The following is a 25,231-nucleotide window of genomic DNA, read 5'->3' as shown; positions in this document are numbered from 1 at the left end:
AAATAAATCTTTTCTTCTTCTTTTGCAAAGTACATGTAAGCTGTGCTTGGACCCGTATTTGCATCTACGTTTTTTTCCTAACGCACAAAGATTAATTTTTTCTCAGGAAATATGAATCCACACATGGGAATTCACTTACTATGGGTTCCTCGTTTTGACTCTCTGGATCCAGGAGCAAAACTTGGAACCAGTCATGGTCGAGGATCTTGTCCAAGTCAATCCTCTTGTTTGGATTTTTTTCCATGCATGAAGATATCAGTTCTCTGCATTCTGTGAAGAAAGTGGGGAGAGATGTCAGATTATTATTGTAAGTTTTATACTTTGTGTAACTGATCACATTATTTTAAGTTGTAATAAAAGTTCTTGTATGATCCGTCCACATGCTCGTACCTTTGGAAATTTCTGCTGTTTTCAAGGTCCTGGCAAAGATCTTAGTCTTGTAAGGGTACTTCCCAAACAGCATCGCGAACAACAGTACACCTAAAGAATATACTGTTGCCGGCTTGGCGTAGTACCTGCATTTTCTGCGGAAAGCTTCAGGGGGACCATACATTCTTGTACCTGAAAGAAAGAACAAGATTTTGTGCATTGCAGTGAATTCGTATTTCTACAGCGTTTTGTCTATTTATTGAACAAGTGATCTCTGCTGTTTTTGGCTCTGTCTGGAAAGCTCGTTATAACTTGTCACCATAGATTTGTGAAATAATACGTACCATTGTACCTCGTATAACCAAACGTGTTCAAGCTTTTACTAACACCGAAGTCGATTAATTTGACCTGCAAGCTGTTCTCATTGATTAGCAGGTTTTCTAGCTTGATGTCACTATGGAAGACTCCCCTTTCAATGCATATTCTTGCAGCAGTAACAACTTGATGCATCACAACTTGTGCTTCAAATTCGCTGATTCTGCCACCATTTTTAACTAAATACTGCCGCAGATCTTTGCAAGGTGTGGGCCGCTCTATGACCAGTATGTACTCATTCAGTGTCTCATACCAGTCCAGCAGCTTTATTATTTGGGGAACGCTGGGGCCTTCGCTCACACGAATCATCATAGCGACCTCATTTGGAAGCGCTTTGCCAAATAGACTCTACAGGAGAGATAAAAGTTACACAAAAGTGAGATAAATGTGATGTAACTCATCTGAATTACTACAACATAATTATGTCATAAGTAGGTTTGAAGTCTTGTAATTTAAACAAATTCAACTGGAAATAGTTACTGAAGTTGCGGCCACATTTACGCCTGATTGTTAAAATTTTGCGTGGCAAAATTCAGTAATTTTAACAGGAATCCAGACGCTCTGGAGTTTTGTGAGAGGGTGGAAAAGCTTGTTCATGTTGGTCATGTGAATTTGCCATGCTGACCAACAGAAAGCTGCTTGGTTTGAAAGTTAATACTCTATTGACAATGGACCTTTTTTGCCCCCAAAATTTTGTTAAAATATCCTAAAGCTAATGTGACCGTGTACTCTGAGAGTAAGAAAATGAAGGGAGCAGCAGCCTACTTACAAGTCGCTCATTTCCATAGCATTCTTCCTTCGCCACATGTTTGAGTGCCACCTGTTCTCCAAGGGGGAAAAAAACAGAAAGATTTTTAGTGAGAATGGGTTACAATTAATTAATTATCTGTGCAGAGGTCACATGATTCTAGTAATGAACCTTGATGTAACTTTTAATAAATTTAAAGAGTACCAAAATACTTTTATTAGCGAGGAAAGAAACAAACCTTTCGTGAATCAGACAATCGCGTTCCTTCAAACACTTTTCCAAATCCTCCTTGACCGAGAAGTCTACCAATTTCATAGTCCTGGCTGATGTTCCCTGTAAAAAAATAAAAATAAAAGAAAGAATATTTATGTATGCATGCATATATATGAGGTATATAGTAAATTTACAGTATAAACCATAAAATGAAAGAACACTTTAAAAATGGACACATTATTATGGTGTAATGGGGCCTCACACAACCAAAATTCATCCTCAGTCCACATCTTCATTAGGATAAGAAGAACAATGTCCAGAAGTCATTAATGTGGTAGTAAACTGACCTGTCTTTGGGTTTGGACTTAAATTGATAATTTCATCCTCAGTTTTCCATGACATGTCGCCCAATGGCAAAGGAGCGTTGAGGTCCCCTTTAGCAATGGATGACACAGTTGGAGAAGTACTGTTGTTCGTGTTGATCTCCTCTTGCTCTTGTCTGGGAGCATCAGCCTCCTGCACAGTGTTGAGGGTAGATACACAGCTGTGCCAGCTGTACACTGAAGTGTTGCTGTTTTCTTCAGCTTTAGCAACATCTTCGTTAACTTTCTCCACGGCGCTGAAGGAAGATACGCAGCTGTACACTGAAGTGTTGCTGTTTTCTTCAGCTTCATCTTCGTTAACCTTCTCCACAGCGCTGAAGGGAGACACATGGCTGTGCAGTGTAGTGGCACTGCTGTCTTCAGCTCTATGCACATCCACTTTAACTACCCTCACACCGCTGAAGGGAGACACATGGCTGAACACTGAAGTGTTGCTGTTTTCTTCAGCTTCATCTTCGTTAACCTTCTCCACAGCGCTGAAGGGAGACACATGGCTGTGCAGTGTAGTGGCACTGCTGTCTTCAGCTCTATGCACATCCACTTTAACTACCCTCACACCGCTGAAGGGAGACACATGGCTGAACACTGAAGTGTTAGTGTCACTGCTCTCTTCAGCTTTGTCCAGTGAATGAACAATTTTGTTCTTGCTGGGAGTGTTGATGCTCTGGGTGTTGTTCTTCTGTTCATGTTCACCATCAGAGCATCTCTGAGGTTTTTGGTTCCTGCAATTTCTGCACCGACCCTGTTGGGCTTCGATGGTTGTTTTCTTGGATTTCCTAGAAAAACACCATCTAAAAAGCCTCCCTCTCTTCTTCTTTTCTACTCTCTCAGGGACAGGTGTTGGTGACATACATGCAGAAGAATCTTGGACTGCAACGCAGCTGTGAGATGTGCACTGCCCCATTGCGTCAGATGTCTCGCTGATGTTCTGTCACAAACTTTATCACAAATCGACTGAACTTTTATAGCACACAGATCAGTGAAAAACTACAAATCAAGTGATATAACACACACAGTCAGAGTGATATAACACAACTTGCGCGACTTTCACCACAGATGTACTACAGTACTAGTCAGATCGATTGATGCAGCAGAAACAGATGAACTGAACTTCAGTCTTCGCGGGGTTTCATTTATAGGCTGTGGGAGACTCTGACTGTGACGTCACAAGTGCTGACGCGTCGGCCGGTTGCCAAGGGATTTTTTCGAATGTTTTGGTCACGTGAATATACAGATACACGCAAACGATAACTGCTATTGTTTAGACATAAAATAAATATATTTATCAACTTTATCTTCAAACATTTCTTCATTCAAAAGCTTCATGTCACGATTACTACAACTTCTGATGTCAAACCCGGAGCTCGACGATCATAATCGACTCGAGGTAAAAAGCGTCATTCACAAACATTACTGTTTCAAAGAAATAAAATGATTTAAAAGAAATAAAGTGTCAGTAGTGCTTAATAATTGCCCAAAATTATAAACAATGACGGAAAAAATCGATATTATGATGTTTTCATGAAGCTTGAAACTTTTTTCTCGAATTCAGCGACAGTTTTCATGGTCAAACTCGCATGATGTTAATTAATCTAACGTTAATTTAATCACATTTGTTGAATGGTTATGCTGATATTTATCGAAACCTTGACATTTCATCTGAACATTTGTGAGATTTAGCTATTTTATTTGTATAAACATGTAAAATGTCTTTCGAAAGACGTCTTTCGAATGGAAATAAATAATAAGTAAGTACTTTTGGGTGTCTTGTTCATCATATTCTTTTTTATATAAAAGCAACAGAACTTAAATTACATTCAGTTTATCAGAAACACAATTATTAATCTAGTAATTGGTCAGTTATTTTGACAATTAATTGAGTAGTCTGTTAAAATGTTTTTTTGTGGCAATAAAAATAGACCTAAGTAAATAATACCCTTTGAAATGACTTAAAATACATATATAATAACAACGAGGCAATAATAATTGGTTTACATAAAGTATCAAAAGCAAGTAATGTTATGGTTTTATTGAACAACACTGTTAAAATACATAATTTATATAATAATCATCTTATGTACATTATGTATTATAACAAATGCCTGCAGAGGGCGCCAACGGCCTGGTTGTTGTTGTTGTTACACTTTGTATGATCAAATGCTTGTTTAATAATGTCCAAACAACATTTAATTCAAGTGTCCACTTTAATCTGTAATATTTGGGAACTTCTTTGCGATAGAAATATAGTTCTTTAACAAGAACAGGTGCATATCAAAACTCAGAGCAAGGGTTTATACGTTTATTCAAAAGCTTTTCACATCAAAAAAAAAAATAAAAATTATATATAGTCATGTTATAATATTTCGTCACACCCCTAATGTTCATATTAGAGGAGAACCAAAAAACGTCTTAAAGATTCATCTTGTTATTACCGAATCACCAGTTAATCATGAATTATGTCCAGCACGTAACTGATTGATAACAAGTATCATTGTGCTCCCATTCACAGGTCTGACACCAACGCCTGACCCTAACCCTGTCCTGTCCATCAGGGATCGGGACCTTGCCTCAGTCTGGTTCAAGTGGAATCGGCCCATCGCCTGGCTCAGGTACTTTTGTAACTCACTTTTTGTTCCATGTTTAATGTTTTGATTGCCTTGACACATTTGCAGTTAGATTCATTTACCTGCCTGAGCCGTATGTGCAGAGTACATCAAGTGCAAAGTGATGTGGATTGTGATTTCAGATTACGTCATCTTATAGTAGCCGATCTGAATTGAAAAGACCCACTCAAATTCTTTTAATCTGTCTGCTCAGGCACAACAAGAATCATACTTACGTTAACATGCTGTCATTTATCTTTCAGGTCATTCGAAATATGATGTGCTTGGTGAGCTGGGATGGGGATCCTTTGGCTGTGTCAAAATGGGAATTCGGAAGTCTGATCACAGAAAGGCAGACCTTCCTTTCTTTTTTGTGAGTACAGTGGTAAGTTTCTTGATTGTTTTCTTAGCGTTTTTATTGACAGATAGCCTCTAAACATGTAATTCATGTTTTCTCCACTGAATGTGATTCACTGCTGTACTGCTGGCTTCACACTAAACATGTCTTGCTTACAGAAGCAGAAGGACACCCGAGGCCTGACACCATTAAGCTTGGCCCTTAAACAGACTCGCTCGTCTCTGGGTTTATTCTGAGTCAGGTGGCACATTCAGCCCTCATCAGTGCGCCCACAGGTAAGATCATGGCACTAACAACACATGACAAGCACATGACAAGTCCTCTGTACAATCTCATGAAGTTTACACTAAATGCAGTCCAGTAAACGTTAATCAAAAATATGTCATATAATTTGATTTTAGTTAAAAAAAAAACAAAAACAAATGTGGGATTGCCCTCAAATGTTCATCGTGACTCCCTGATGTTACATGTTAAGAGTAGAGAGGAACATAAACATATATAGCATTACAGAGAAACATTCTTTATAGAGTGTTTTCTTCAATATGTTTCAGTATAAAATGTTTACCTTACCTTCCATTAACTATATTATTATAAGATGAAAACTATGTGGCCACGACTAACCAGCGTTCTCATTAAAATTCATATGGAATGCAAAGGGCTTATTGACTGGTGCAAAACTGATAAAGACGTTAGCCAGCTTTTTCTCTAGGATATTTTAACGCATCCATGGATAAGAAGATGTTCATAATCAGCACAGTACAGGAGCTGTGAATCAAGCTCAGTGGATCATTTATCAAGTTTCTCAAACTGTCAGTTTAGTCTTAAGTGCTGAGAAGTCATGACATTTACTCCTACTTTTAAACTTAAGTATAAAGTAAGTTATCAAATTTCTTAAAGCTAAGAATCACTCTTACTCTCCCAGCTATTTAAGACAGCTTGAGAGGTCTCTCAAGTGGTTAGGAGTTTGCAGTAGGGACTTGTGATGGCACTGAGGAGACAAAGACGCGTACAAATATTTCAGGGGAGCAAGAATGATTTTGAAATGTTTGACAACGAGCAGTTGTTGTCAAACGGTGTCGTTTGGACAGAGCAGAGGAAATCTGGACAGTAGGGGTTCAATCTTCAACTGGCTGGCGGGAGCAGTCACTGACAGGTCACGTGACCTGGTGGCAGCTGCCAGTCTTGATTCTGGCAGGTCTGTCAGCAGTGGGCTGGTGGTTGGCAGAGTGTAACGCGTTCCCTGTCTCTATCGCTGCATGGAAATACATAATTGTATTATTATTAATATAACATTATGACTCTATTCTTTTGTATGATTCACATTTTAGAAGGGGTTTATCTCAATTAAAGCAGTCAAATGACCGTGATCTCAACTGGTAGAAAATGACGCTCAGCCCAGCCAGTCACTGTTGCCTGTCATTCCAAGGAAATCATTCTAATTTGTATGGATACTGCCAATAGTTGTGACGATTTTATGTTTTGTAATAACACGTGTTATGCAATAATGTAAAGCATAAAAAAATGACAATTAAAACGTGAATTATCCCAATTGCACGACTCTTGCAACATTAATCCTAAATCTGGAGATGTATCCTGTTGGATATACTCAAAAAATAACTTGTTGATCTAACTTAAAGGTGCCCTAGAACCAGTTTTTACAAGATGTAATATAAGTCTAAGGTGTCCCCTGAATGTGTCTGTGAAGTTTCAGCTCAGAATACACCATAGATTTTTTTAATTAATTTTTTGTAACTGCCTATTTTGAATCATCATTAAATATGCACCGATTCAGGCTGCGGCCCCTTTAAATCGCGCGCTCCCTGCTCCCAACTGTGCCATGGTAAATTAAATTTTTGATTAATTCAATTATGACACCTATTTCCACACAGTTAAACTGATTTATTTTAACTTAAGCTAGGTTAATTGTACTGATGACTAAAATTCGTCCTAATTGAATGAGATCACATCAGTTTCATTTGACGTATTCTGTGAATGTTTCCTGATCATAATTCACTCTTTTTGATCCATCAAGTGCTATTGTAATTCAGACTTGTGCCCTTGTGCAGATTTGCTCAAGTTTTCTGCGTTTTTAAGGAAATGGAAAGACCTGTTAGTGTTTAAGTGTTTAATGTTTAGTTATTTTGGACATTTAAAAGAGTTTGTATAAAGCGTTTTTTTTTGTTTTGTTTTTTTGTTAGCATCGTGGTGAAGATGTGCGCTTGTGCTAGGTTGTGAGTAGCTGTTGTACACACACATACATGTTCCATGACCACTGAGAGGGGTAAAGCTGATGACCATATGTAGATTGTGTAAATGATGTGCTGGCCGTCAAACTTATTTATTTTTATTTATATTTTTATAAAAACTAAACTAAAACAACACTTGTTCACATGCTAAGTGTAATGTTTATAGCATGCAAGTAATGATCAGGTAAAGAACTTCTCATCACTGGCTTTAGCACAGTTAAAGCTTGTTGAGAACAACACAGATTTATTTCATGTAGCCACCCACAGCCTAACCACAAGGTCTACACTTCAGCATAATGGTAACCTCAAAAAATCGACATAACATTAACTCTTTTAAATGTCAAATATAACTGAACATCAAACTTTAAAAGTTTTTTCCCTTTACTAAAAAACACATTAAATAGCACTTAATTTCAACATTTACTGTCCCAATCTATCCCTACGCAAAGCATGCTGGGAACTAGAAATCCACTGCCCAGTTTCATTCAATGCAACATAAATGATTCATGTAGTCCCAACACAAATGGTTTAGGTTAACCTAACATTTTACAAATTTAAATTCATTTAACATAATACAATTGAGTGCAAATGCCAATTAAGTTAAAAACCAAAGATTTGTGTTGGTTCAGATTATTTAAACTGAGCAAGCAGCTAGAATCATTTTGAGAATCAGGGGAAGTTTAGGTCTCATTTCTTGCTTTTATGTTGAAAGGGTGTTTGTTGTGAATATTTAGATATATTGTTTTGCTATATTTGACACTTACATTAACATAAAAAGTAGTTTATTAGTATTAGTCATTTTTAGCATTACAAAATGGTGTATATGAATAATCAAGTTGCTTCAGTACAGTAAATGTTTGTCTTACACATACTTTATCTGTATGAGCTGTCAATCAGTGGACAGAAGGCATGAAGTAGATTGCATATGACAGGGTTTTCAGCGAAGTTTTGTTCATATTGATATTTTTCCCCTAATTTTGCATATTAAATATGATACAGTACACAAATATATTAATAAATAGGCATTATATATATATATATATATATATATATATATATATATATATATACTTATATATTTATTTTCTGAGTTCTCTCTCGCCCTTTATAGGGCTAGTATGAAATTTATCTGTGTTGCATTAACTTATATAAGTTTTCAGTGTGTATTCGGAAATATTGTTTAACAATTAATAATAAATAGTGTTTAACACTTAATGTTTATCAAAAGAATGTTTATTATAATATATTAGAGAATAAATGTTTTGAAATTTGAAATTGTTTAAAATGTTGTTAAAGGCATTGCCAACAAGAATTAAATAATAAAAATAATAAAATTATGTATTTCCATGCAGCGAGTGTGATAAAGAATGCGTTATACTCGCATCTCAGCAGTGACTGGATGGGCTGAGCGTCATTTTCCACCAGTTGAGATCACGGTCATTTGACTGCTTTAATTGAGATAAACCCCTTCTAAAATGTGAATCATACAAAAGAATAGAGTCATAATGTTATATTAATAATAATACAATTATGTATTTCCATGCAGCGATAGAGACAGGGAACGCGTTACACTCTGCCAGCCACCAGCCCACTGCTGACAGACCTGGCAGAATCAAGACTGGCAGCTGCCACCAGGTCACGTGACCTGTCAGTGACTGCTCCCACCAGCCAGTTGAAGATTGAACCCCCACTTAATCTGGAGCATGTTTTAAAACATTTTTATTTATTTATTTATTTATAAAGCACCATTAAAACAATGTAATGTTGACCAATGTGCTGTACAATCACACAATAAAATAAAATGACACAAACAAAATTAACTTTCAGACAAACAATGACTTACGAACATCTGCTAAGAGCCTCTTGCTAATTAACCTACTGAACCAAACACTAATTCCAGTAAATGTAATTTCAGGTTTCGTTTAAAATAACCTAGAGAAGGAGTCAGTCTAAGATGTAGAGGTAGATTATTCCTACAGTCACCACTCAATTTCAATCTGTTGCTCAGAAATGTCTAGGATCATGTGATCTGCTGATCTGAGAGACCTAGATGGCTTATGAATATGAAGGAGTTGTACTAAATACAGCGGGGCAATGCCTTATTTACAATAATCAATCATTTAAAATCAATTCTGTACTAGACAGGCATTATTATTTGCTGAAATTATTATTTGCTGAAAAATTCATGAATTTTATTCTAGCCATTCAATTTATGAATTTTGTTTTTCTGTACTATGTAGTCCAATGTGTCAAAAGCATCATACAGCTCAGATAATCATGTGATATGATTTGAAAGTTCTCACGGAGTAGAATACAGTATAATTGTTTTGAGCAAGTTTTTGTACGTAAAGCCCTGCATTGATTTGATTTCACCACAAATGGTCCCGCTACCTTATTTCCTTCATGAGATATTCCATTTTGAATTAGAAAGATATGTAAATTTCCCTTTTTTCCACTTTTTTTTGCTGATATTTGCAGTTTCTCAGCCTGAGAATGTCCAAATTTATTTATTTTATTTGTTTTTTGTTTTTTTTGAAAAAGTTTCCTTTCAAACGATACCAACCTTTTGACTCTCCTTGCTATAGTTTTGGAGTTATGAGTCTTTACTTTTTTGTGTGTCAAAAAAAAACTCTGAAAATACCCTCAGGGCTTAAGGGGTTAAACCAGTTGAAGATGGTATCACACACAGTTTCTGCCAATCTCATGTTTATCTTGAGTACCTATAGAGTTTTAGTGCATCCTTCATATCTCCAAAAAGTCTTTAGTTTTATCATATTTATAAAAGATACATACGCCGTACCGAGTCTTTCCGAAAACAGTCGAGCGCCTGGAGGCGTGCCGTGTGAGCGGAGCTAAAGAGTGACGAGCACACGCAGCTTTTGTGTAGCGATCGTCTGCAAACTATCAATGGTCAGCTAAACAACTGTGTTTAAACACACACAATACACCATCGCATTATCCCTGGATAACTTCGAATCACTATACGCTAATGTTGTTTACATTATATGCTCTTGCGCACCGACTGCCAACAAAACAGATATTTACTTACCGCCTGCAGTTCGGACTCATGACCGGGATCATTATTGTTGTGGCGCTCCATCTTTCAGTTTCAAATGATCTGTAAATCCCGCGCTGAACTGAGCCTTGTTTATGAAACCATAAGCGAAGGTCCTGTGGGCTCGAGCAGCCACGGAAAACGCAAGATATTCTGCATTCATTTTAACCAATAAAAAAGTGATTGCAACTTTATCCTTATTTTGATAGTTAATTTAAAGTGGTTTATATGTTTTTTTAATGACAAATTTCGAGAGCGCATCAATGTAATGCGTGAGCACAAAACTCTCAGCTCAACTTAACGCTGGGTTCTTTGGGAAGCAAGGTTATCTTTCCCTCACAACCAAAAACACGCTTCTTTGTTGATTTCGTGGTAAAAACAAAGTGATAAATTCTTTCTCGGGCAAGTCCTGTGCAGCGCTGCCGATGACTTTCAAAACCCGAATGAAGCGCATCGATGGACGTGCTCTTACTCTAGCTCTGGTCGATGTGTGCGTGCGTTCTTCAAGGAGAAGTGCCCGTAAGGAATTCCAACTTTTATTACATAATAAATGGCCATACTCAAAAAAAACTTTCTGAAACATGAAGGAAATCTGAAGGAGTGTATTTGGCACAGAAATACTCCGTCATACGTCCAATGCGTGTTTTGAAACTTTGGCTATGTTTAGCAAGAGAATCCAACTCTTTAACAGTGTGAATAAGTCAGAATACATGGAACAGCATTAGCAGAAATAACACGAAAGAGAAGTGCACACACAGAATGCCACATCGCAGACAGCACACAAATAGACCACTGAATTCAGTCTTCTTTTACTTATTTTTGTGTGTCGATAGATAAAGGTTTTAATTTAAGTTAACTTAAAACAATCTTCACATAAACTATAAATTGAATATAGATTAATCCTTATTCAAGTTACAAATGGTAATCAGTGAAGAGCAGTGACTGACGGTGACTATGCGACTCTCTCCTTTTGTGTGCCACAAAATAAAGACATATGAGTGAGGAGATGATTTATAAAGAAATCTTACAGAGGAATATAGCAGATTAATTGGTTTTCTGTTGCAATTAAAATTTAAGTTCTTTGTTCTTGTAATATCAGGGAGGCAAATTCATTAGGAGTGAAAAAGGTGACAAAGATGTAACCCACAATTTCAGTTTTCTCACCCCACATTATACACAACACCATAAAATGAGTTTGGATCCATATTTAGTTTCATATATTTAGTTTGTTTTAATATTTCAAATAATTTATCATACAGAATAAATAAATAAGACCTGAATTAGCATGAGATCTTCAGGTATCCAGGTTGACGCCTGGATTTCAATAACATTTAAATGTTGCAGGCCATTTATGCAACTCTTCAGGGCAAAATGAATGAAATGAAACTCATATTTATAAGTCTCACAATGTCATGCAGTATGAGGTACTGATGTCATAATACATATTACATATTTTCCTGTATAGTTTTCAGTAGAGTGCTTTACATTTATTACATCATTCTGAGAGCTGAATCATCTGTTTCCGCTGCTAGAGAAAGCAAGATAGCTTTTGGACTATTCTCAAACAGGGCAGCTCTGTTCTGTGTCTGCCCCTTCTTTACCCAGTGTCCGTAAATCTTGAACGCACAGGCATCGATGAGCTTGCGGATAGGTTTTACTGCATAGGGGTCACTCTTGATCACTTCTTTGGTAACTGGCTTGGCACGTCGATAATTGCAGTAAATGCGCATCGTTGCCAGAACTGTCATGCAGATTACCTGAAAAACACAAGCGACTGAAATTAACCTGCATGGATTTCCAAGGGGATTGTTTGCCTTCATAAGGGCAAATTCTTACATTTAATCAATCAATTTGATTAGAAAATTAAGACAAATGAAGACCAGTCAAATGAAATCCGTATCAACAAAATCCACCTTTGCACTGCAGAGGCATGTATTTACACAGACAAATGCATAAGTAATCAGTGCTTCCCACACATAGACTTTACTTGGGCGGGCCGCCCATGTATAATAACGGCCGCCCAAGTATATTTGGAGACACATTTTTGCTTTTATTATTTTTATCCTCTTTTATATCCGCACAAGATAATGAAACCATCCGCGACCGATAAACTAGTCGTTTCGTACCTGCTCGTTACGTGTGCGTCAGAACTGTTTACTCCCGCTGACATTCCCACGGGCGCTTCAAAATTTTGCAAAGTCACAAGGGGGCGCTGTTGCGCCTTCTACAGGCTCACGCAACAGAGCTTCAGTCTGCTTCAAAGTGATTCTCAATCAATGAAAAGCGCAGATTTATGCCAAGCGATTGCTAATGAACACAAGTTGAATTAAGATGAATTATTACAAAGTCTACTTTATGGCCTTTATATAAAATGTTTTAGACGATTGTAAGAATCTGAAGGATCAGCCTGCAATAGTACAGACATTTCAAAATAAGAGTCCCGGTGTATTTCGGGCTGTTTATAATTAAAAGTCACACGCTAAGTTTTTCTTTTTCTTTTGGGTATTATTGGTATTTTAGTTGTATTTAAATTGTAAATTGTATTTAATTTGATTTCCATTTAATTCATAGTAAATTATTGTAGTCTCTCCCACAGGAAGAAAAGACTAAGAACATTATTTGACACATATATTATTCATTTTATAAATTTTACTAGTAAAATCTGTGTCCCATTCACAGAGAGACACTATATGACAGCAAGGAGAACATAGGAAAAGGTGAACCATGTAAATGCTGTAATTTTGCATAATTTACAATGCATAATATTAGTATGTAATTAAATGTAATATGCCATGCAATTAAAATTAATTTCAATAAATAAAAATACTGTTAAAAATCACATTATTTGTTTGACACATGTAGTAGACCATTTTTGTGCCGTGGGTAATAGGAGGATTTTTCGCCCGGCTACCACCGCAAGTATATTTCAAACCTGTGGGAAGCACTGAGTAATGTTATGAGATTAATGATTTATGAATATAGAAACATGAAATGATTGGGGGAAAACAAAATTATAGTCTGCTTTTAAAAACTAAAACCACCATTAGGGAGTCACTGAACTATTCAATCAGCCATTTTGTTCATAATGGCTGATTCATTCAGGAAGTGACTATGTGTGCATCCTTAATTGCATACAATCCTACATAGTAGGCAAAAACAGTATGTGACAAAAAAAAGCATGTCCAAATTCACAATACTCATAAAAGAACAGGCAAAAAGTCCCAGGAATACCTTAAAACAATGGCCGGTAACATGCATACTGTATGCCTATCTGAGTATGGTATAACCATGCTTATTAGCTAAAAATCAGAGTAATAAAAACTGCATGTAAACTGGAGGGAAGAGTTTTGCTCATGTCATGGAAACATCTTACTGTGATTAAGACCTTACTCTGATTATGAGAAATAATCGCATTATTGGTGCACAAATAAACCAAGTCATTGGGTCACTGAATTGTTCACTCAACTGATTTGTTCAGAAATGCAGATTCGTTCATTAATGAAACACCAGACATGAACAGCGGTTCTCTTCTGGTGTGTTTATAACTATTTTCAGTGGTGAAATGGAGCAAAAACAGACAATATTGAGTTTAAATGTAATTCACTAAACATTAACTTCTTGTTTATTGAACTGTTGTATAAAATCAATATCATAGTTGCAATTGTGCTGATATTCGAGAAAAATGATGTGAGATATACCATATGTTATAAATAGCTTTAGTCGACCCTGATATATTTATTTATATATATATAATTTATTATATTTTAATTCATCATTCATTATTATCATTTTCAGTTTTACTAATGTGACTGTCTAATAATGATATAATGCTGTGAAGTGTTTTCCTACAAATATATGCAAGATAAATCAACAATTAGAATAATTAATTAAATCAATTATTACAGAGCCCACCTTGAACTTCCTGTACGGACTGAAATGTCGCACCTCTGCAACCACATACTGCTGGAAGAAAGGGTGGTTTAAGGCATCTGTGGCAGTGTAACGTGTCTCGGGATTCACCACCAACAACCTGGAGATCTGGAAGTTTAAACAGCCCATGAACACCACAGGTTAGTAGATCTGTTGTAGGCTTGGTAAGCTAAACGAGACTGTCCCACTATTTCGAATATTCCTAGGTCTGCACCAGACGCACCAGGTCTTTGACAGTGTCTGAACGGTCATCCCACTCCGGAGAGGTGAACTCGTAACTTCCTGCTAGGATCATGCGCAGCATTAGCATCTGCTTCCTGTGCCAGAAGGGAGGGGAACCTGCAAGAAGGGTGTACATGATCACCCCTGCACTCCAGCTGAAAAAGACAAGAAACGGTGTGCGGTCATTTTTCTCGATTCAGTCCAACCTAAGAGCGTAATGTAAATTGGTTATATTAACTTGTCATTGGGCATGCTGTGAAGAGCACGTATGAAGGTCTACTCACAGATCAACGGCGGTCCCGTAACCTTGGTGGTGAGGATCCATAGAGCACTCGATAATCTCTGGGGCTAGATATCCTGGCGTTCCACATACCTCTGTGAGTGACGACACAAGATCAGAGAAGCTCTAATGAAACACGTGTGCCTGTTATTTAATACGTATGTACAGTTTTCAGTTTAACATCATGTTAGGTTCTTATTTCACCCAAAAATAAAATAAAATAGAACAAGAAGTTTTATTTTATTCTCATTGTTGTAATAGATTAATGAAAAAACATTTGATCCACAAACAATGATTTTTAAAAAAAAAAAAATCAGAATAAATGCAGGTAGTAAAAATATAAAAAATTTCAAAATGTATAAAAAATGATTTAATAATTTGTATATTATTATAATTTAATGTAATGACAAATAATAAATATACGATTACTTTATAGATGTTTTGATATTTTATAAGATTCTATTATTTATATATATATATATATATACACACATATATGACATGATATAAATATTAGGGCTGTCAAACGATTAATCATGATTAATCATATACAAAATAAAAGTTTGAGTTTGCATAATATTTGTGGGTGTACTGTGTATAATTATTATGTATATATAAATACACACAAATTAATGTACACACAGTACACCCACAAATATTATGCAAACTCAAACTTTTATTTTGTATATGATTAATCATGATTAATCGTTTGACAGCCCTAATAAATATATATATATATATATATATATTTTTTTTTTTTTTTTTTTTTTTTTTCATTAAAAGATATATATTATATCATATAATGATTTAGAATATGCAGTGCATGCATAATTATTATGCAAGTTGATTTTCTGATCATATTTTTTTTCCAAGAACATTTTACCAATTCCAAACCTCATCAATCTTAATAACTACTATTAACTATAGATATATAATTGTTCATGAAGGCTCGAAGTGAAAAAAAAACTTATATTCAGGTGTGCATAATTATTAAGCAGGTTTTCTTTTACAGCCAAAAAAGGGATTTAACTTTCCCATTGAGAATGGGCTACACATTTTGATCTAAAGTATCCAGATAGAAATTTCTTGCCCATTCTCAATGGGAAAGTGCCCAGGCAACATTGCTCAAAAAGTTGCCCCGTGTATCATCACCTTTAGTCATGTATGAAACACACATTTATGTAATTGATGGGTCATTCTTAGAGCAGAGGCAACTACTCTGTTCCTGGTTAAAGGTCAGAGGCCACACCAAATAGCAAACAGCTCCTCCAGTTCCACTAACATGTTAACCTCTCATATAAGGATAGTATGAAACCCGAATCCAAGAGCTGCACAAACCTGACAACTACTGACCAGAAAATGCAGTGACGTCTCTCTCTCTCTCTCTCTCTCTCTCTCTCTCTGTCTCTCTTTAGACAAATGGCAGCTAGCTAAAGGGGGCAAATCTGACGTTTCATCACAATATGATCTGATAATATAGATTGTATCATTATATGATATTTCCAGATGCCTCAAAACATGCCCTGACATGATTACTGTCCAATTAGATTCAGGTGGCTGTGATCAGTGTTGAGTGTAATTCATTACTAATTAATTAATTACTGTAATTTAATTACTTTTCCCTTGAAAAAGTAAAATAACTATACTAAAAGTAAAATAATTACTCTTAGCATACGTTTATACGACAACGATGTACTAAAAACGGAATAGTTTTTTCTTTGTACAGATAACAACGTGCAAACGACTAAAAACACGGTATTTTGCCTGCCAGACAAGTAGTTGCTGATGTCACTTTGTAAAGAAAGATTATCTAACCCTCTGGTGACTTGGTGACTTTTGTCACATTAGCTATGTGAACCAAAAAAAATATCATGGACATGATTTGGATATATTAAAGGGATGAAAAAAGGGATGGCTTCTTCACAGTCAAAAATGACTGACATAGGAAATGAATGGGAAAAAATTTACCTTCAAAAAATTTGATTTTAAATGCCTTTAAATGCTCTTTTTGAGATTAAATCTCATGGAAATCTGCTTTAATTGAAAAATTATTTTGAAATATATAAGACAAAAAATGTGGATTATTTCCAATGGGGAAAATAACTAATAAAAATTAGAAAAAAAATGCATAGTATTATAAAATACCCTCAAAATTTTAAATAATAATCAAAAAATATTATTGATCAAAAATAAATTACATTTTTTTCCTAAAAAAAAAAAAAAAAAATTAAAAAAGGCTTCAGTCACTTTTGACCACAAAGGAGCCAAGTGTGACCCCTAAACAAAGAGGACCAGAGGACAACAGTGGATTTAACGTCTAATGTTAAAATGCATGTTTTTAATGTAATCTTCTCCCTTTAAATACTTTGGTCAGTTCAAGAATAATTCATGCAGTTTTATATTATTTATTTGAAAGAATTAAAAGAGCAGCTTCATGTCTATCCTTGTATTGTTAAACTGGCCGAGGATGATATGGGATTTAGAAAGTAATTAGTAATAGGTAATGCAGATAGTACTTTTAGAGAGTAATTAGTACACTAATCTAATTACACTGTTGAAGATGTAATTAGTAATAATTAATTACGTTTTTTTATAGTAACTTGCCGAACACTGCCTGTGATCAATACACTGATGTTATGTGCCTATGCTCCACAATCAGATACACTTTTATTAACTTGCAAATCCAACCGAAATACAAACATTTAATTGAGCTCCTTGACATTTGCAAATCCCGTATCCCAATTGGGATATCAACAACAAAAAGTAAACTTTATTTTTTTCAAATATTATAGAAAAAATGTATCTTTTTATAACAGACAAACAAGTGTTCTTGTGGTCTCTTTTGAGGTTCTTTGAGACATTGTGTGCATCTTAAAAATATAGTTTTTTACATGTTGCATCAATATTATACATTCAAGTCATTTGATGGATGCATCGATTCATATCGATGTGTCATTACATCCCTATACTATCTCTATGTATCATCATCATCATCTAGTTAGACAGAGGAAGAAGTGATTTACCATGGAGTTTTTGTCCTGGTGTAATCTGCACAGCAAAGCCAAAATCAGTGAGTTTGATGCTCATATTGTCATCCAGAAGGATGTTCTCCGGCTTTAGATCTCTGTGCACAATGTTCTGAGAGTGAAGGAACTGAACCACCTCCAACAGGGAGCGCATGATCTTCCTGCAAAAATGAAAACAAGACTTTATATTCTCATTACCATAACCTTATTACCATAAGGTGATTTCATTAGATAACAAAAAATTCTCCAGTAATATTGTTCATCAATTGTCTGTCTCTTTAAAGGAATATTCAGCAGAACTTGTGGCCACTGGCATAACTTTGTTGAGTTTCTAATACTAAGCTATATCAAAAAGCGGCACTTTATTTTACACTACTGCACTTACATGTACTTACAGTGTACTTACCAAAGACAGTACTGGGTAATATAAGGTAACTACATGGGTGAAGGTTAGGTTTATGGGTAGGTTCAGGTTTAATACCCAGTTATTGCAATTACTATAATAAGTACATAGTATGTACATGGGGAACAGGACTGTAAAATAAAGTGCTACCAACAACTTTTAACAGAAGAATTACAGGGTTAGTTCAGGTTTCATTACAAACATCTTCATTTGTTTTTTAGATAAACAAAAAGATCAACGAAAGTCTTATTATGGATTTGGAACGACATGAGGAAGAGTAAATGATGGAGGATTTTCAACCCTTTAATGTAAGTGATTTAATAAAATTATTCACTTCTATTGTAATTGCCTTACCTTAACCTTGATTTTAGCTGTTTGTAAAGAAAACGAGGGATGAGTCGACTCTTTTTTATTGTGATAATCAATGCAACCAATGCTGTTGATTAAACTTACAGTAACCTGTACTGAACCTGTATTAAATCATCATAAATTAAAGGAAGTACAATGAATAATTTCATTATGTACAATAACACTTTAAATAATTTTTTTCTGTATTGAGAATAAGATATTTCTACATTAAAGTAATGAGATTTGAGGAGGCAATGTGACAAAGTTGTCATAAAAAATAACGTCACAATGCCAAACAATCGTAACGATCATAAATTTGGCCAAACTTTGATTTTGTGATGAGATATGACCTGAACAAGTTCTTGACAGGTTTCATGTGATTCATTATAAATTATACTAACCTTGTCTCTTTTTCACTGAGCGTAACCTTCTCAGTCAGATAATCGAAAAGCTCTCCTTTCTTCATCCTGTGAGAACAATATTTATTATGCATTTCGCTACTTTTCAAACAGCATCATAATTAAATGTGAAATTATATAGCATAAATGTTAATATTATATAGCATAATATATATATATAATAAAAAGTATGAAATCAATACTTACAAGTCAAACACCAAGAAGAAGAAAGCTTTAGTTTCAAAGGAATCCTTCAACTGAACTGGAGAAGCGAGAAATCACATAAGACTCTCTACAGATATAAATACACTTGATCTCAACGTGATGCTGGTACATTTCATGCTTTAAAGCTGCTGTTCCATCATCCTGGACACTTACTGATGTTTTCTTGCCCGCACACTTTCTTGAGGATGTCGATCTCCTTTGTCGTGGCATTTCTGATCTCCTCGATCTCCTCAGGGCTCATCTTATCTGATGGCGTGATGTCTATGATTTTGACGGCATATTCCTGAGTGGTGCGCTTATGGATGCAGCGTCGAACCACACTGCTTACCCCTCTGCAACACAAACACAATAATCAAATATGAGAAATACTTATTCTCAGTATAGACTTCTAAAGAAAATACTACATTGTATTGTATATAACACATGGTCCAATGAAGTGCCATGAAAAATCAATTGTACAGAATCTTTGCTGAAAACCTGTCAGCACCTGTTAGTGGGTGGATATATTAGGCAGCAAGTGAACATTTTGTCCTCAAAGTTGATGTGTTAGAAGCAGGAAAAATGGGCAAGCGTAAGGATTTGAGCGAGTTTGACAAGGACCAAATTGTGATGGCTAGACGACTGGGTCAGAGCATCTCCAAAACTGCTGCTCTTGTGGGGTGTTCCCGGTCTGCAGTGGTCAGTATCTATCAAAAGTGCTCCAAGGAAGGAACAGTGGTGAACCGGCGACAGGGTCATGGGCGGCCAAGGCTTATTGATGTCCGATCCAACAGACGAGCTACTGTAGCTCAAACTGCTCAAGAAGTTAATGCCGGTTACATGTCTTTAATTCAAGAAGTGTTAGATATCTTAATGTCATTTTAGATTCTTGTTCTTATGAAACTTTTTAATCTTCATTTTTTTTAAGGCCCTATATGGTTCAATCTCATAGATATTGGGATGTCAATGTGGTAGTTTTGATACTGCGTATTTGAACCCTTGGTAGATTCAGAAGCTGTTAAAATTCTTCTTCCAAATATCCCTAAAATTGACTGAAATATAGATTGTATAAATACACTTTTGAGAGCAAGTTAATGTGCCTCAACTTAACCTGAACCATTTTCAGTGTATTCAGAGAGTTGTTTTATGCAATTCTTCTGATAGAGGTAAACAAAATACACATTCATTATTTGTTCTTCAGACATTCCTCTTTAAATGCAACAAGTATCAGCTGTGTGCAAAGTGACCCACATTTGGTTTTCGATTACTGAAAATGGGTAAAATTCAATCATTTGAACATGGAGCTGCTTTGAGATCCCCAGATCTATGGGACTAAAATATACAGGGCCTTGGAAATTAAGATTTCAAAGGGAAAGTTTATTAAGAATGAGAATCTAGAAGGATATTAAGATATCTTGAATAATCCTTAGAGTAACAGGCATGCAAACTTTGGAAAAATGAATATTTATGGCACTCGGGTATGTTCTACACAATTGAGTTGACAGAGATTCATTTCTAGCTTCAACATTATTTGTTCTTCAGATATTCCTCTTTAATAGAAAAAAGTATCAGCTGTATGCAAAGTGACCCACACTTGGTTTTCGACCACTGAAAATGTGAACAATTTACCAATTTACTCTTGGATCCCCATATCTCTGGGACTGAACCATTGAGGGCCTTTAAAATGAAGATACCAAAAGGAAAGTTTAAGAACCAGAATCTAAAAGGATATTAAGATACCTTTAAAGGGTTAGTTCACCCAAAAATGAAAATGATGTCATTAATGACTCACCCTCATGTCGTTCCAAACCCGTAAGACCTCCGTTCATCTTCGGAACACAGTTTAAGATATTTTAGATTTAGTCCGAGAGCTTTCTGTCCCTCCATTGAAAATGTATGTACGGTAGACTGTCCATGTCCAGAAAGGTAATGAAAACATCATCAAAGTAGTCCATGTGACATCAGAGGGTCAGCGTCGAAAATACATTTTGGTCCAAAAATAACAAAAACTACGACTTTATTCAGCATTGTCTTCTCTTCCGGGTCTGTTGTCAATCCGGGTTCACGACTCCGCAGTGACGCTGCTGATGTAAGACTCTGCTGACGTGTTATCCGGTGCGCCCGAGCTTCGTTTCCAGTCTGAGGGAGACGCACGCTGTATTCAAGCTACTCTACATTGTTTGTATTTTGGTATTGCTATATTTTTTTAAATGGTGTGTAAGTGTGCATGTCGCGGATGTCCTAATCGCCAAAAACAACGACGTAAAAGTGCATTACCAACGCCGACAGATGAAAGGATTCAATGGAATCAATTCAATGGAAAGGATTCCGGAAGAGAAGACAATGCTGAATAAAGTCGTAGTTTTTGTTATTTTTGGACCAAAATGTATTTTCGACGCTGACCCTCTGATGTCACATGGACTACTTTGATGATGTTTTCATTACCTTTCTGGACATGGACAGTCTACCGTACATACATTTTCAATGGAGGGACAGAAAGCTCTCGGACTAAATCTAAAATATCTTAAACTGTGTTCCGAAGATGAACGGAGGTCTTACGGGTTTGGAACGACATGAGGGTGAGTCATTAATGACATCATTTTCATTTTTGGGTGAACTAACCCTTTAATACTTCTTGAGTTACAGGCACGTAAACTTGAGGAAAAGGCACAAGAAGTGCTTTTTGCCATTTTTGAACAGTCACTGTTGGCATATAATGAAACAAAGATTGCTAAAGTCAACTTTTTTTACTAATAGACCTACCAATCTCTGTGTACAAATAAAATAACGATGCTGCCATCTTTCTAAACTAATGTTTACACCCCTCTAATTTCGCTCCAAATCTCAGGTGAAAATGGTTAATATGTAATTCATTTTTCCAGGAGCTCATTGCTTCTTCCTTCAGTTAAACTGCTAACAGTGATTGTAAATTAATTGCCTAAATTATTACATTATTAGCTAACTGCATTCTCTAAATTGTGATGTTGACATGCATTCTCTGTAAAGCTGCTTTGAAATGATATGTATTGTGAAATTGAATTGAATTGAATTGATTTGAAAATGGTCATTTTGACCCCCCTGTACAAAATAGATTACTCAGTAAATATACATCTGTGACATTTAATATTTTGGCTTTCATCACTATTTAAGTGATTATTAGTGATTATTCTAGCTCCCTTGCTTAGTTTCTCTAGTCATATTATCGTTAGTGGTTTTATCGTTAGCTACTGTTCTTATCTTGGTTGTCTTGTGTACTGTGAGTCTTGTGTTGGTTCCTGCCCTGCTTCTCGTATCCTCCCTGGCCGCAGATTCTCTATGCCTGGCAGCTAGACCGGTGCCGCTTCAGTGACCGCTCCATGTTTCACGCCTCTGGTTCCTTGAGCCGCTGCCTGATCTCCAGTATTGTCACTCCATCAGGTCTGCCTCACCTCTTCAGTTCTCCGGCCTAACATCACCTGCCTGTTCTCCTGTCGTGTGCCCTGTCCTGCTGTTTGGATTGTCTTCACGCCTCACCTTCCTCCTTGTGCCCAGTGTCATTAAATATCACCCATTGCTCATTCTGCGTCTGGGTCCTCTCTCTAGCGGATTGCGTGACAGAATCTTCGGTTTTAAAAAAAACACGCCCAAGATGGTGCGCTACAAATTTCACGTCCCTCTAGTTGTATTTGCTTTTCGTCGATTTTCATGTGAATCTAACAAGTTTGACATTGATATAAAAAAGTCAACAAATCTTATTCTCATTAACATCAAGTGAAAATAATAATGTTTATTATTTCAATGGCGGTGAATATGACCGGGACATTTTTCCATCTTCACTAAAATATGTGTACAATATTGACAGTACCTTCCAAGGATCTCCTTTGGATCATACTTCTGATAGAAGTCCTGCGCTCCAGCCCAGTCAGGGATTTCATCTTCTTTGGTCATTATTATAACCTCCCCTGTAGGAAAACTGGGTTATTACAAACCTACAGCACACCAACTAGGTCATGTTAACATCTGCTAAAGTCAGGATATATAATAATACAAATAAAACTATAGGTATAGTGATCAGAGGGTACTTTTGAAATATACAAGTGTAAATGATTACCATATTCCTATACTATTGTATTTACATGGTAATACCATGGCACAAAAAACAACCTATTACATTACATGGTACTTTTCTGTTCAGCGATTGTGGTTTGTTTTCTGCAGTAATACCATGTTGTTGTTTTCTACACCATGGCAATGCCATTTCTGACAAGTGCCATGCCTTGTAAATACCATGGTACACTGTGTACAGTGGTCACCCGGCTGCTTTATTTGTGTCTGCTGCTTTATTTTCCGAGTTACTGTAGTTTTTGACATTCAGCCCATTGATTTATAATGATCTGGTTGGCTCTTCGGTCATGAACTCGCGATGTTTACAGTCGCGCCAGCAGCATCAATCTGCTGCAGCATCATGGACGGCGGCATGACGGAAACCTGCTTAGCAGATTACAGGCAAGACATTCACATACCTGCTAGTATTATTCCCTTTGTTTAGCAGTGTTCTTCTCCTTCAGCTCAGTGGCAGCGGTCAGTCCATGTTCCAGTCTTCCCTAACGAATATCCCGGTAGAGATATGACGGCTCTGCTGCCTTCAACAACACAGCGCCGAAAGGGCAACTGTGAATGTCAAGATCCAAAAATAAAAGCCGTATTAAAGACAGGACAGTCCCATATCGTATTACCACTTATGGGTATACACTCCATATTAATAAGAAAACCAGTTCACACCTATAGTTCTGTATCAATTCACTAGAATGTAATGCGTAAAAGAGAAACAATCCATTTATTTCTGATTGTTTTTTTAATTATTTAGGCTACATATATATAAGATGATTTGATACACTTATTATTGAAGCTCAGGAGATTAATTTAGCATCTGGTAAATGCATACATTTTTGGATATTTAAATTAAGCATATGGTCATGCTATACATTTGAATGGATATTGTGAATTAACGTGCATTACGTAATCAGATTACTTTTTGATGTAACGACTAAAGTAACGCATTTATAAGCGTACACAGAGTTACTTTTAAAAAAATGTAATGCACATTACATTTCAGTTTCAGTTTTTTCCAAAGAGATTTCCAGATGTCCACTCGAGTGGACAGTATACGTTTATGGTTTAAATTGAAAAGATACTAGTAATAACACAGCAATATTGTGTGTATTTAACAAACCTATCAATAAGATTATATAAAAAATCATGTGAAAACTATGAAATATATACAAAAAATATAAATGTGAAATATTGCAAAAACAATTAAACTTCATACAAGTTTGGGTATCTTTGATGGAATCACATTTATATTCTGATATCAGATTTCTACAACTTGTCAAGGTAAAAATGTGGAAACCCAATTCAGATGCTCCTCCAGTGTACCAGAGTATGTCCATTTACCCTTATTATAGCTGATCATTCTGATTATGTTCAAGATGGACACATTTCTAACATAGGTCTCTTCTGAGAAAACCTAGCAATCAGGTGTATTCAATCTCCTCTGAAATGAGCAGTAATGCATTACATGTAACATGCATAATGTAATCAGATTGCTTTTTGATGTAAGGAGTAAAGTAACATTACAAGTAACGTGCATAATGTAATCAGATTAGTTTTGATGTAAGGAGTAAAGTAACGCATTACAAGTAACGTGCATAACGTAATCATTACTTTTTGATGTAAGGAGTAAAGTAACATTACAAGTAATGTGCATAACGTAATCAGATTACTTTTTGATGTAAGGAGTAAAGTAACATTACAAGTAACGTGCATAATGTAATCAGATTAGTTTTGATGTAAGGAGTAAAGTAACGCATTACAAGTAACGTGCATAACGTAATCATTACTTTTTGATGTAAGGAGTAAAGTAACATTACAAGTAACGTGCATAACGTAATCATTACTTTTTGATGTAAGGAGTAAAGTAACATTACAAGTAATGTGCATAACGTAATCAGATTACTTTTTGATGTAAGGAGTAAAGTAACATTACAAGTAACGTGCATAATGTAATCAGGTTAGTTTTGATGTAAGGAGT

The 25,231-nt window shown here is 35.8% G+C and overlaps 2 protein-coding genes and 1 long non-coding RNA gene across 7 annotated transcripts; 1 reads left to right on the top strand and 2 right to left on the bottom strand.

Annotated features, from left to right (window-relative positions):
* Nucleotides 1-2,992, bottom strand: LOC125248480 (aurora kinase-like). 2 transcript variants are annotated; one of them, XM_048160377.1, is made up of 6 exons: nt 2,053-2,992; nt 1,731-1,825; nt 1,514-1,564; nt 714-1,092; nt 391-561; nt 1-270 (listed from the first exon to the last, which is right to left on the bottom strand). In XM_048160377.1, exons 1-6 carry the CDS (start codon nt 2,990-2,992, stop codon nt 92-94), a joined length of 1,815 nt encoding a protein of 604 aa, XP_048016334.1. In that variant the 3' UTR covers nt 1-91. The 2 variants fall into 2 exon arrangements, with proteins under 2 accessions (XP_048016334.1, XP_048016335.1); XM_048160378.1 differs by lacking the exon at nt 1-270 and having other exon boundaries at nt 401-561; nt 998-1,092.
* LOC125248483 lies at nt 172-22,999 on the top strand. 4 transcript variants are annotated; one of them, XR_007180318.1, is made up of 9 exons: nt 172-307; nt 2,920-3,475; nt 4,598-4,697; nt 4,955-5,064; nt 5,211-5,324; nt 14,256-14,420; nt 14,487-14,676; nt 18,433-18,519; nt 22,470-22,999. It is a non-coding gene; the product is annotated as an uncharacterized LOC125248483 (long non-coding RNA). The 4 variants fall into 4 exon arrangements; XR_007180317.1 differs by having other exon boundaries at nt 5,208-5,324; XR_007180315.1 differs by having other exon boundaries at nt 4,955-5,076; nt 5,208-5,324.
* Nucleotides 11,557-23,874, bottom strand: phkg1a (phosphorylase kinase, gamma 1a (muscle)). Its single transcript, XM_048160381.1, has 10 exons — nt 23,664-23,874; nt 23,006-23,102; nt 19,336-19,514; nt 19,165-19,219; nt 18,961-19,026; nt 17,806-17,969; nt 14,787-14,877; nt 14,504-14,657; nt 14,263-14,388; nt 11,557-12,107 (listed from the first exon to the last, which is right to left on the bottom strand). Exons 2-10 carry the CDS (start codon nt 23,086-23,088, stop codon nt 11,841-11,843), a joined length of 1,185 nt encoding a protein of 394 aa, XP_048016338.1. The 5' UTR covers nt 23,089-23,102; nt 23,664-23,874; the 3' UTR covers nt 11,557-11,840.
* Nucleotides 23,875-25,231: the final 1,357 nt, after the last annotated feature.

This window comes from Megalobrama amblycephala, linkage group LG16 (genome assembly GCF_018812025.1).
Source record: "Megalobrama amblycephala isolate DHTTF-2021 linkage group LG16, ASM1881202v1, whole genome shotgun sequence".
Taxonomy (NCBI): Eukaryota; Metazoa; Chordata; class Actinopteri; order Cypriniformes; family Xenocyprididae; genus Megalobrama; species Megalobrama amblycephala.
This window is presented reverse-complemented; position numbering and strand designations above follow the sequence as displayed.